The sequence below is a fragment of the Bactrocera dorsalis genome, chromosome 2 (genome assembly GCF_023373825.1).
Source record: "Bactrocera dorsalis isolate Fly_Bdor chromosome 2, ASM2337382v1, whole genome shotgun sequence".
Taxonomy (NCBI): Eukaryota; Metazoa; Arthropoda; class Insecta; order Diptera; family Tephritidae; genus Bactrocera; species Bactrocera dorsalis.
The window spans coordinates 27,868,752-27,882,213 of record NC_064304.1 but is presented as its reverse complement, the minus strand read 5'-3'; the positions used below and the strand labels follow the sequence as shown (position 1 = coordinate 27,882,213).

The window sequence follows — 13,462 nt, the reverse complement described above, 5'->3', positions numbered from 1 at the left end:
TTACAAAAATTAGTATGTCTTTAGTCTTGTTATTTGACATTTATATATTATTATTTATCACACATCTTGAATAAAAACGACTCTTGTATCTAAAAAAAAGTTTTCTAATTATAATCTATAGTGAAATTGTAGAAAAAATATAAAAATCAGTCATTTCTGCTTAAAAATCGAAAAATTGCTCTAATTTCTACAAAAGCAAACTTTAACTGGAAAAAAAAATTTTTCCTTATTTTTGACATAGGAGAAACTAAAATTTAACATGTAGATGTCAGACCCAAAAATCGTGTTGACCGGTGTAATCATCGTTTTCACCTACGGCTTGTTCATACGAGCTTTTTTCGAGCGGGGGGCGCGCGGAGACAACCATTGTGAGCTTTGGCGTTTTGGTTCACGACTAAGAGCAATATCACCATACACTCTTACAATTTTAGCATACGTTTCCGAAGCTGTTTCACCCAATTTGGCGCAAAATTTTATCGAGACGCGTTGCTCTTGATTTCGTTTTTCCATTTTCGTGACGAACACTACAAACGCACGTCTACTCAACTTGACGCAGCAGGCGAACTAAACAAGCTAGGGCGGTACATATATCAGTGGAGAGTGGAGGGGGGATAAGGTCACAGGTTTACCACAAGCGCGGAAATAAAATCAGTCTCATTACTTAATTGTCAAACCTAGTACACTACCAGCCCAGATATTCAAGAGTCAAACTCCGGGTGGGAATCCGCCGGGTTTTCGAGTACACAACCTAAAACTAAACTCGAAATTGGCGAATATAACGCCACCTGTAGGCTGTCTCTGGCCCCATCGCTGCAATGCCTTACTGCTGCACTGTGCTGCCCTGTTCCCCCTTGTTTGGTCTTTTTCCCCAATGTCCTCATCGCTTCATTTTGCGTGCGATTTCTTTCGATTTCTGGGAAACACTTTTCCTATATAGTTTGACTGGAGTTTTTGATTTCTTCCTGTCTGAGAAGCTTTCAACCGGTTTTTCCTCACCTGATTGCGAGACTTCTTCGTTTTCTTTTTAGTTTCGATTACCGAGGGTTTATTTATCCATGCCCACATTTTGCCAATTATTTGGCGCCTCTCTTAGTACGTAAAAGTAATGTGCGTACCAATTCCGGTTACACCCATTACTTTAGCTTAAGCCTCTTCGCCACGGCAATCTGATTATACTGAAGGAGTTCATTGAGATAACTCACGATATATGCGGTATAAAGAAACCTGTTAGTTCGAGAATCCAAAATTCTGATTCGAAAATCTTTGTCTTAGGTATATGACACACATACATACTATTAACAGGAAAAATTCTCACTGAATTTCAATTATACTAATTGCCCTATCGTGTGATGTCTTCAATCTACGTCTGGAGAAAATAATTTGATCTGCAGAGCTTAATCGAGCAAGTACAATCTTCTATAAGAGTGTACAGTTGCTCAACATCCGCGCCGTTAGTTCTGCTTTCTCAAGACTGGATAAGGAAGCAAAGCAAATGGGTTTGATAGTGAACGAGAGCTAGACGAAATATCTCCTGCCATCAAAGAAACAATCGTCGCACTCGCGACTTGGCATCCACGTCACTGTTCGATGTCGTAGATAATTTCATCTTTCTTGGAACCAGTATTAACACCAACAATAACTCAGACTGAGTAGGCGATTGAGAAATAAAGTCCTCTCTCGACGAACAAAAACCAAACTCTATAAGTCACTCGTTATTCCAGTCCTGCTATATAGTGTAAAAGGATTGGACGACGGCACCATCTGATGAGTCGGCGGTACAAATTTTCCAGTGAAAGGTTTTGCGGAAGATTTATAGTTCATTGCGCTTTGACAACGGCGAATACCGCAGTCGAAGGAATGATGAGTTGTACGAGATACGAGTATATGACGAACTTGACATAGTCATGTCATCCGTATGAACAAAAAAAAAAACAAGTTCTTAAAGTATTAGACTCACTACCCGCCGGGGAAAGCAGAGGAAGAGGAAGACCTCCACTGCGTTGGAGAGATCAGGTGGAGAATGAAAAATCATATTTAAATAAAAATTCTATACATTTTTTCGGAAAAGCAGTAGTGGTCAATTTGGCGGTAAATTTTTGAAACAAATTTTTTTTTGTAATTTTTTTCTTTTAATTTTTCTTCTACAGATTATTTTACAGTATTCTACTTATGTCTACTAAATATTGCCTGAGTACGTGTGTAACGTTTTTAATACATCCAGTTATTTACCAAAAGCGGGCCAGCGCCACAACCAGCACCATGAACACCGACAAGAGGGATGCGCTGAATGTTGCACTGCTGTTGCGATAAGTTTTCACGAAGGATAAAACCTGTGCGCTATTTTTATCCAACCAATCAAAGTTCACTTTCATGTTTGCTGTCACAGTGTCCTCCAGATTTGCTGCCACTTTGTTGCTACTCTTCACTTTAGTGACAAGAGCCAAAAGCTACAATGAAAGCGTTGTAAATTAATTTGCTGTTTGCGGCTAACCATTATTCATTCGATATCACTTACCTTCGCTTCTTGATCTCTATTATTAACATAGTTAGACATGCTCACGATATCACGACTCAATGGATTAGTAGCGCCTGTGTTGGTCGAAAGGCTAGCGTATGCTTCCCAGTTGTTGCTGAGAAAATCAATGCTAACTAACAAGCCGGTGGAACCATGCGAGTAAACTGCACTCAAAATTGTTGTACGTTGCGCACTGGTCAATGAGTTAGACGTATCAATAGAACTCTTTACAAATTTCTCCAATTGCGTGGTGCTCTGAGAACAACCCAGGCCACTAAGTAGAAGGGAACTGTAAGTCGCGTCGCTTGTTTTAAGCAAATCATTGTAGAAATAATCAAAATCGGTATCGCTGGCACTACGAAGACCATTGCAGTAAGCCTGCGATCTGGTATTAGGTTCGATGGGACTACCGCCATTGATGACTGTCTTCAATTTGTTATTGCTATCGACGAGACAATTCTCAAGATCAAAAGTGCAGGCAAGATTAACAATTAAATTGCGTGTGTATTTACGCAAAAACTGCTCGCCGGGCACATCATTCACCTGCAACAATTCGTAGGCGTTGCTAACCAGCGATTGAATGAATAATTTAAATTGTTCATAATCCGCATGTCCGTTGAGATATCCATAGTAGTTGGTTATGATGGAGCTGGCGATGTACCAAGGTGCGTACTGATCCTCACCGGGCAAGTATGCGAGCAAACGCAAAAGAATGGCATGTTCCAAACGATCGTAGGTAACGAATCTGTACGCGTCATATAAGAGTTGTGCGCGATTACGGGGATGCACAATTGTTGGACGTTCCGCCAAGCCGTCGGCAATAAGCTGCCAATTGCGTGTATCATAGTTAATACGATAATAACCGGTGGACTGTTTGTTTAAGATCAACCAGTCATCGGCGCCCACAGCGGTATCTGTAATATTGATTTCCTTGACATTGAGCAGATAGTGGGAGGCGGTGGTATCACGGAAATCAAATTTCGAGCGTGACACGTAGTTGAAGGGCACGTAGAAGGTTTTGTCCGAAGTAAGGGTTTTATTGTCATTGTAGAAGGTTTGTGTGACGGTGAATGTATTTGTGTTATAATTGCGCGTCACTGTGAGTAATGGATAACCGGATTGCTGTGACCACGTCGGGAACATAACCCGTATGGTGGCGGGTATGGACACCTGTTGCTCATCAACTGCGCTCTGCAGTGCATCAAATAGATCCCATTCCTCGGCGGAGCTAATGGCGCTGTTTGGAAAAGAAGATACAAAGGAAATAATATACATATTAGTAACGTGATAGTACGGACTTCGGAAGCTTCTACAGCTGCTAACTTACTTTTTGGTCAGATATTTGTTTAAAGCGCTGCGGAAAACCTTATCACCCAAAGCGTGTTGCCACATGAACAGCACACTTGACGGCTTGGCATATGATGAAGTGCCGTAACGTGCCGATATTTCAGCCGGAGTTTGTGCATAATGCGTCAATGGCACTACAGTGCCCTGACCATCATAAATTAGCGCTGATTGGTAATCCGCTACGTGCATCCTCTGATATACATCCCATTCGGGGAAAACCTAAATTAAAACAAGGGACAGTATTAGATGCTTATTAGCTACTTGCACGATTTCTGTTTAGTAAACCCTTCAGAGACGCACCTCATCCAACACTTCGTATGAGTAAAGTGTGGCAAAGCCTTCTTTTAGCCACAAATATGTCCACCATCTGACCGCTACATGATTACCGAACCATTGATGCGTAAGCTCATGCGCTATAATATTGGCAATAGAAAATTGCGAAGCTGTGGTTCCAGTGGTTTTGTTGTATAGCAAATACGCTTCCCCATAGGTTACCAAACCCCAATTTTCCATAGCACCACCCTTGGAGGGTATTGCTACCTGCGCCAATCGTGGCATTACGAAGGACACATTGTAGTAATCAGCCAAACCTTGTAGGACCAACATGCCCGATACAAGACCGAATTGATGATTTCCTAACTCCGATGGCTTAGAGTAAAGGCGATGCGGCAATCCGAATAATGAACCCTCGGTATATGCATAATCTGAGATGTGGAACGCAATCAAATATGTGGGTATGGTCACATTCGTTTTGTCGAATACGGTTACACCAGTGCTGTAAATAGAGAGTTTTTTGTCTTCAAACTTAAAACGCATAAAGCATATCCAGTTTCTTACGAGCTTGCTGTTTCGTTTTTCGGCATATTGGATATGGCATTGTAGGAGGCATCATGCCTGATGGTAATCGTAAACGTTGCACGTTTGGCTGGTTCGTCGTAACATGGGAAAGCATGTCGGGCATTTGTCGATTCAAATTGTGTTGTGGCCATATAACTGTAAATGTCGCAAATGCATATTCATTCTGGCACTTCTATACGTCACAATAAATAAGGATTTTTCACAATACTTACTGTACTTTATTTTCCGCATCGGTGTAGGGTATTATGTGAAAACCGCTGTATGCCGTATGCAATTCACCTTTATATGAGATGGTCAAAGTCCAGTTGGTGCCCTTGTTCAAACTGACAGTGGCAAGTTGTGGCGTTAATGAGAGAAATTCTCTTTCTAGTTCGTAGGTGGGTACCAATGCATATTCAATGCCACTTCCGTTTCTTATGCTGGCCTGGAAGTCTTCCAGCTCACGCGCATGCACTACAATAGTCCTTGTGTCCTCGACAACATTGAACAAAATTTGTACTTTACCTGTGAAATTTCTTGTGCCATTATGCACATTCGTCGTCAGTTCGATATCATAGTGTATGGGTTCGGTATTGTTCGGTAAACGATAGTTAATATCGGCGCGCGGATTTAAAACGATTCCTGCATCCGGTTCCGCGAAACGTGAACTGGACTCTGCTGGAATCTCCGGTGGCAGAAGTCCTATTGTCGCTTCGGTCGCTGTCAAGCCCGAAACTATAATGGCCAGCGTAGCCAAAAGGACGACGTTTACTTTCAGTTTACTGCGTATCATTTCGTGAGCCAAGCGGCCGTAGTTCAAGAAATCAACTACTAGTTGTACAATTAAAAAGGGGTCATTTAAAGGTTTTGCGTCGGGCTGGATTCGGTGCATCGACAAACAATTTGATTACTTATCAGTAATATTGGACTACATTCTTTATATGATGGATTAACATGCATTTGTTTTTATTGTGATGAAATTCATGCGAAGTTTGACTTAGAACTTATATTTGCTATCTTTATTGCATTTTAGTGGCCGGTTTTGGTAGGTTAGATAATTTTAAAATTTTTATTAAAGCAATCAATATAAGGTAGTGCAAACACTACCGGAACTAGTTAGATGAAGGTGGGTCATTACTGGTGTATATACTTCGTATATAATTTTGTAATCATGTCTCTAAGTAAAATAGCGACTGTCGCCAAAATTAATTAGGATGTCAGTTAAGAGTAAAAAAATCCCTTAAAAAGTAGTCTCCGATATCCGCTGTAGATATTTTTTTAGTTTTAATTATCAAAAGCTTCGTCAGGATCGAGAGGAATATCTCCGAGCCGTTCGATACCAAGCGATGTTTCAGACAAGGAGACTTCCTATCGTGTGATATAGCTGCAGACACAAATAGAGAAGGTAAATCTTTTGTAGGAGAGTAAGGCTTCTGGCGTACGCCGATAATGTTGATATCATTGGCATCAACAACCGCGCCGTTAGCTCTGCTTTCTCCAGACTGGGTAAGGAAGCGAAACATATGTGTCTGGTTGTGAACGACGGCAAGGCGAGATATCTCCTATCATCAAACAAACAGTCATCGTACTCGCGGCTTCGCTCACAGTCATCATTTTGAAGTCGTCCATCTAGAAACCAGTATCAACAGCAGACTCGAAATCCAACGCAGAATAACTCTTGCCAAAAGGTGCTACTTCGGACTGAGTAGACAATTGAGAAGTGAAAACAAAGACCAAAATCTTCATGTCACTCATCATCCCCGTCTTGGTATATGGGACACAGGCATACAAGATGACAGGTGATGATTCAGTGTTACGGGTTTTCGAGAGAAAGATTCTGCGGAAGATTTATTTATATCGCATTCAATGGAACGAGCTATGCGACAACATGGAAATAGTTCAGCGAATTGAGAGACAGCGGCTATGCTGGCTAGGTCATGTTGTCCGAATGAATGAAAACACTCCAGCTCTGAGAGTGTTTGACATAGTACCCGCCGGGAAAGCAAAGTGAGAGGAAGATCTCCACTCCGTTGGAAAGATCAGGTGAAGAAGGATCTGTATATTTACGGGTACTCTTCCGATCGAAATTCTTCTTCAATTTGTGGTGTAAGCTTAGGGATTATGGTTCCCTTTATTATATGACATTGAATGGCTGATGTCGGAGCTTTATCTTAACAGTAATGCTCCGAGTGCCGATAACTATTGGAAAAATCTTGAATGCGCTGATCGAAATAGTATTAGAACCTATCCGCCGCACCATGGTCAGCCCCATCCTAGTGGGATAAAGTAATAAGTGAGTTTGTTTATAAAAACATTACGGTTTCCATTAGAATATCGTAAACTTACGAATATATATGTGTTATCCAATGTTTCGTTCTCTCTATATTTGTTTTGCCCCGAGTTTCTTCACAAGAAAAAATTATGAACTCTGAACAGAAATAAGTGCCTCTTTTTTCTCTCTCTGTTATTGATCCACAAACCCAGGGTACCTAACCGTAAAAACCCCGGTGGTTAATATCTAAATATATTGTTGTTGCATAATGTTAAATAATCTATGGACATAAAATTTGCGGTTCATTCAATTTTATTGGGATTTTCTTTACACACATACCTATGTACATGTAGATTGGTCTATCTAGATTTCTTATCAATTAGCGCAAAAGCTTTCGTCTGCTCGTATTATGGCAATAATTAAGAATATCTAATCTTTTTCCTTCAGTTAATCGTCACGTATAGGGTTTACAAACTAGTTTTTATGGCCGGTCACGCTTATAATTGATTCTGTTCACGTATATATTTATATGATTTTGAAAATATGGAATAATAATAGAATTATGTATCGCCTGAATTTATATTTTTATAATACCCTGTTGTCGTTGATAGGAATTCATGGCAAAGTGCTTAATTAATTCGATTACTTGAACGTCTATGTGTATTGATTTATAATATCCTTAAGTTCGGCTATATAAAGTATATATTATAACTCTGCAAATAAGTTTGTGGCGATGTTTTCAGTAACAAGAACAGAGCTTCATAAAAGTGTTTCATTTTGGAATTTCAATAAAACGCTTAAAGTTCGTTTGAACTGTAGGCAGGCCAATTGGTTTCGGCTGGTTTATTGAACTTTTAGCAGCCTCTGCGTATTCTTTGACCACTTTTTCAGTCTAGCCAAATTTGTATCGGTTAACGTGCCGAATTGGGATTTTCAAAATAGTCAGTGGCAGCCGGTTTACCAATATAGGCGAATGATTACGTATCTCCATAAGAGTGTAACAGAGTCATATCTCATGCCTCCGATTAATTTCTTAAAACAGTTCAGTCATCAAAACAGTGTATGGCTTGTTGATTTATTCTGTCCAAAACGTTTAGTGCATAGAGGTTTACAATAGACTAGGAGCACCGAAAAACTATCAATAATTTGACTATTTCAATTGAGTGCAACGTTTGCGCGTTCTTTGGAATAAAAGACAAAAGAAAAAAATTATGAAATAATAACTCCGGAGTGCAAATGACATTTGCCACTTTTTTCAAACATTTTTTATATATTTAATTGGTCTTAGGAGGTTACATGGGTTTCCTCGAGCGAAAAAGGAACTACTTCATCTTTTTTATATAATTGCAAATTTTATACAAACTTTTTATTATTCCAATATACAATTTCACAAAGAATCTGTGAAATTTTCAAAGAAAAATATTGAAAGCTCGGCCATTATGGCATAATTTCTGGCATTCTCTCAGCAAAAAAAATGCCTTGACATCAGAACTTCTTGCGGGATTATTTGAAGTAAAAAGAAAAATTTGTAATGCATATTCTCAACTTTTTTTTTAAATATGTATTTGTAATTTAAAAGCAAAATACTTCGTTCAAGAACTTTTTAAATTATATCTCGAAGACCTATGTTAAATTTCTTGAAGACTGAGAAATCTTGGCAACCGACTTTGAAACACAGCTTCAAGAAAAACGCGTCAATGTTTTAAGTAACTATACGAGGATTGCCTTTTATATTTCGGGATTAAGGTAAAAAAAAACAAATATCAATCATCGCAAAATGCTTCATTACTTTTCAATATATTCTCCATTAATATCTGTACGCTTTTGCATGCAATTGTCGAAGCAGTTTTGCCCACTGATTGAGGTAACTCCAAAACATGTTTTCTGAACGCTTCAACCGTCTCTTCAGGTCGAAAAAGGTTGACTTCTTAGTTGACTTTTTGCGTATGGGAGTAAAATCAAGTTAATGAAGTAATTCCACTTTTTGATCAAGATGAATATAGTAAACAATACAAATTATTGTAAAATTTATCGTAAACAATACAAATAGGGCTCTCATAAAGATAAAATTGTGTGTCGCTTGAGTGCAACACTAGGATTGGTAAATCCCGAAATATGAAAGCCAACATACTTATAGCTGACTCCGAGCCCGAATGTTTTCAAGATTCTATTTCCAAGACTATTGCTCAATTCGACTTGAGCATTCAGAGCAATATTTTAAAGATTTTTTAAATTAGTTAAATAATTTTAGAAAAAACAAATCGATTTTTTGAAGCCCTGAAAACCATGTAACTCCTTAAGTGCTATATCTAACACATGATTAAATTTAGGTACTTTGGGTAAATGGACTTCAATTATAAAATTGGAAACAATGTGAAGACAATTGTGGCAAAAGTTCTAGTACTTCATAATATAATATAACTGAGCAATTTATTAAGGTTTTGAAAACTGCGTTTATCACCCATCCATTCTGACCCAGAGATAGCCTCATACACCGAATGTGAGGAGCTTCATCCGGTTGATGTCTTATACTATATAGTACATTGTTTGGAATATACGATACTTTCCAATAACCGTTTTTACAAAATTTATGTTTAATGTTTTTTTTGAAAGAGCACCTGTAGAAGAAAAAATGTTAAACGCTTTTATATGCATATCTTGTAGAACAGTAGTTGTTCCATGTGATTGTCGCAATAAATGCTCAATAGTTGCTGTAAAAAACGTCCGATAAGACATGACAATCTTCCATATGAAATGCCCAATAAGACATGATAATGTTCACTATAAAGTCAATAATATGATGTGCAGTCAAAATGAACGGGTGTTTGACTCACCTAATTAATGATTAAAACAGAATAATTATGTGCCAACAGAAAGCAATTCGAAATAATGCCCAACTCAACTGTCGGCAGCATTTCCCGCCGCCGACAGGGGGTAGAATTTGCCCACGGTAAAGTATACCTGTTGTAAGCTGCGACTAAAATCCAATATGCACTATGTCTGTTATTTGGCTTGCCACGAAATATCGCCATAGTGTTGTCAGAAATAGTGATGTAATACTCAGCTTGAACTGATATTATAGACTTTGAATGACATTTCTTCAAATAAAAAGACATTTGAAGTTCAAGGGACAAATGTCACCAATCATTGAGCTTGATGGATGTGCATTGGTAGTAGAAAAAGTTACAAGGTCTGATCGGAGGCTTAATTCTGTTGTTTAAACCTGTTCGATAAAGTCATAAGTTTCTTCTTGCGTGTACACCACGGTTCGAACAGTGTGACTAAACACATAGTGCATACGAGGTCTGTCCTATAAATAACCGACCTCAACGTGAAGCTAGCGGCAGATCTGAAAAAAAGTTTCTACTTCAAATTGTGCATATTATAATAGCTACTCGCCAAAATTTCAGAAATTTATCTTGCGCAATTATCTGTTGACAGTCGTTTTTGTGAGTCTATTTCGGTGATTTCCCCAAAATGGAAAAAATTGAATATCGAGCTGTAATTAAATTTTTATTTTTGAAAGGCAATACGCCTTCACAAATCAAAGATGAGTTGGACTCTGTGTATGGTGACTCTGCACCATCGTTTACCACCGTAAAATTTTGGGCAGCTGAATTTAAACGTGGTCGCAGGAGCTTGGAAGATGATGAACGTCCTGGGCGTCCAAAAACTGTAACCACTAACGATAACATCGCTAAAGTTCATCAATTGGTACTAGACGACCGCCGGATTAAAGTTAGGGAAATAGCTGAGATTATGAAGATGTCAAAAGAAACTGTTTGTCACATATTAAACCAAGATTTGGGCATGAGAAAGCTAGCCGCGCGTTGGGTGCCGCGTTGGGTGCCGCGTTTGCTAGACCACAATCGTGCGCGCATGAACATTTCCAGCGCTCTGTTGGCTCAGTTTATAGGCAATAAGATCGAGTTTTGGCGCCGATTGGTAACTGTAGACGAAACTTGGATTCATCATTATACGCCCGAAACAAAAATCCAATCTAAACAGTGGATTGAAAAGGGGGAAGCAGCCCCAAAAAAACCTAAAGCTGTGTATTCGGCTGGGAAAGTGATGGCGAGTGTTTTTTGGGACAGCCATGGAATTATTTTTATCGACTATCTTGAAAAAGGAAAAACTATAACAGGAGCATACTACGCATCATTATTGGACAAGCTAAAGGAAGAAATTTCGAAAAATCGGCCACATTTGCAAAAAAAGAAAGTCTTGTTCCACCAAGACAACGCACCATCTCACACCTCAACAGTCGCCATGGTGAAAATCTACGAATTGCGGTTCGAACTGCTTGACCATCCACCTTATTCACCGGATCTAGCAAAAAGCGATTTTTTTTTGTTTCCTCAACTTAAAACTGCGCTCGGCGGCCAGAGATTTTCGTCAAATGAGGAGGCAATCTCTTTCGTGAACTCGTATTTTGCAGACAAAGACGCCAAGTACTATTTGAAAGAGTTGCAGAGATGGGAGCATCGCTGGGAGAAGTGTGTGGAGTTACAAGGAGACTGTGTAGAAAAATAAAAAAAAAAATTTTGAAAAAGTCGCGTGCTTCATGGTTAGGTCGGTTATTTATCGAACAGCCCTCGTATTAGTCTTATTATTTGCGGCTTACTCCAATTATTTGGTGATAAGGCACAACTTTTAATAATATGTAAAGCCTTTAACCACAGTTACCAAATTTAATTTTACTGTCTTAAAATATGTCTAAAAGAAAATTTTCTGGCTGTTTGTCTGAGCAAGCGATGACTTGAGATATCTTCATGAAATTTGATGTTAATATATTAAAAGAATTACAGTAATAATATAATTTTGTTGTCAGTTAATCTACCGCGCTAAATGAATGTGAGGCACTGCCTACTTTTATTTTATATTTGACTAAATACCCGATGGAATAAAATGCTGTTTGTGTTTCTTGACTAAAATTAAAAATGAACGCAATCGGATCGAAACCATCACTACTTTTTATATTTCATAATAATAATTACTACTATAGTTGAGATGCCCTGTGATGACACCAATAATATTAGTTGGTTGCCTTTTAACTAAAATTAAAAATTCTTTTGTATGACCAACATTAACACTATTCCAAAGTACTTTCATGATATGTCCTGTGTTGGTAATGTCCGAGATCTGAGGAGTTCCTGTAGAACACATTGCCTCAAATAACCTTTTAAGAAAATAAAAGGTCTAGGGTATCTACAGATTATTACATTCGTTGCTTCCACAAGCGGGCTAACTCATCTGCCTATTCGTGGCCGCCTATTTCTATATATACGTATTAATGGTAATTAATTTTTTTACCGTGCTACCCACTGAAAGTCTAGTCTTAACCTAAAATAAAGCAGTAAGACTGAGCTGTGGATAGCTTTAATTGCGCTTGGTTGTCCTTTAGACAGTTATGTACTGCCTCATTAGAGGAGAAACCAACTTGTCTTGTTTGTAACTATCTTCTGTGCAGGTATTGTTACTAAATAAAAGCTTTTCACTGCAAACTATGATCTATTGTGCCCTCCCCTATATAACATACGATCACAAAGGTACAGCATCCTGAACAATTCCAGGAGCCTGCTGAGCGCGAATGAGATCATGTGGTCCCTGTCCACGTAGATGGAACCTAGGGCCTTGAGCCATTTTCTGCTAATTGATGGTCACTTCAGAATTAGGTGTTCTGGGGTTTCCTGTTCCATGTCGCAGAGCCGCCAGATTACGCTAGAGACTATGCCTCTGTTAGACAAGTGCTTCCTGAGCCAACAGCGCTCTGCATAGAGCGCGACAAGGAGGCGAAATTTGTCTCAGGAAAGGTTCCTGCTGTCAAAGCAGTTTTCTTCCCACTTATTCTTCATAATGTGTGGATCTTACTACAACGCATGGTTCTGGTCCCATCCAGCCGGTTGCTCACTGATAGTCGGTTCTGCGTTAAAAAAAAACACTCCTCCAATAAAAGCGATTTAACCTCATATGCTGAGATCGTCTTTAGTGTCTCTTGACTATAGCTAAGTTAGCGATACGCTGGTTGCGATAGTTGCGTTGGAGATTGATTTCTGTAGCCTCTTTGAACTATGTCGAAGAGAGTGTTCTCAAATTTACCTCGCGCCATTATGACAATGCCATCGGCGTACTCCTGACATCGAATTCCATTGTTAGTGAATAACTCAAGGAGCTCATCTACTACTAAGCTCCATAGCTGGGGGGGTAGAACTCCGCCCTGTGAGCAGCCCTTAGTAGTACCAAGACGATTCTTACTCTTCCCTACAGTGATTTCAACTATCCTGGGTACTTAGTAAAGCCTTTATCCATCTGAATACTGGAGCCACCGCGTTCCTTTTCTCCAATGCCTTATGACGCAGTACCTAGCATAAGCATTAAATCATTATCTTGAAAATTAAATATCTAAAATACAGCTTTTAGAACGAATAAATAATCCTTCAGATCACTGGCTCCCTTCAGATCAGTTGCAATTGATGGAATTGAAAGTACTG

At 39.0% G+C, this 13,462-nt stretch overlaps 1 protein-coding gene across 1 annotated transcript; it reads right to left on the bottom strand.

The window, feature by feature from the left end:
• Positions 1 to 2,225: 2,225 nt before the first annotated feature.
• LOC105233181 (aminopeptidase N) lies at positions 2,226 to 5,492 on the bottom strand. The gene is made up of 6 exons (XM_011215163.3): positions 4,933 to 5,492; positions 4,700 to 4,855; positions 4,163 to 4,637; positions 3,843 to 4,081; positions 2,516 to 3,752; positions 2,226 to 2,447 (listed from the first exon to the last, which is right to left on the bottom strand). Exons 1-6 carry the CDS (start codon positions 5,490 to 5,492, stop codon positions 2,226 to 2,228), a joined length of 2,889 nt encoding a protein of 962 aa, XP_011213465.2.
• Positions 5,493 to 13,462: the final 7,970 nt, after the last annotated feature.

What these genes read in the sequence shown, in the direction of transcription:
- LOC105233181 (XM_011215163.3), bottom strand. Translation starts at nt 5,492, where the DNA reads ATGATACGCAGTAAACTGAAAGTAAACGTCGTCCTTTTGGCTACGCTG. An exon ending in GATGCGGAAAATAAAGTACA is followed by an intron (nt 4,856 to 4,932) that starts GTAAGTATTGTG and finishes CGACATTTACAG; the next exon opens with TTATATGGCCACAACACAAT. An exon ending in AAAAACGAAACAGCAAGCTC is followed by an intron (nt 4,638 to 4,699) that starts GTAAGAAACTGG and finishes CTCTATTTACAG; the next exon opens with CACTGGTGTAACCGTATTCG.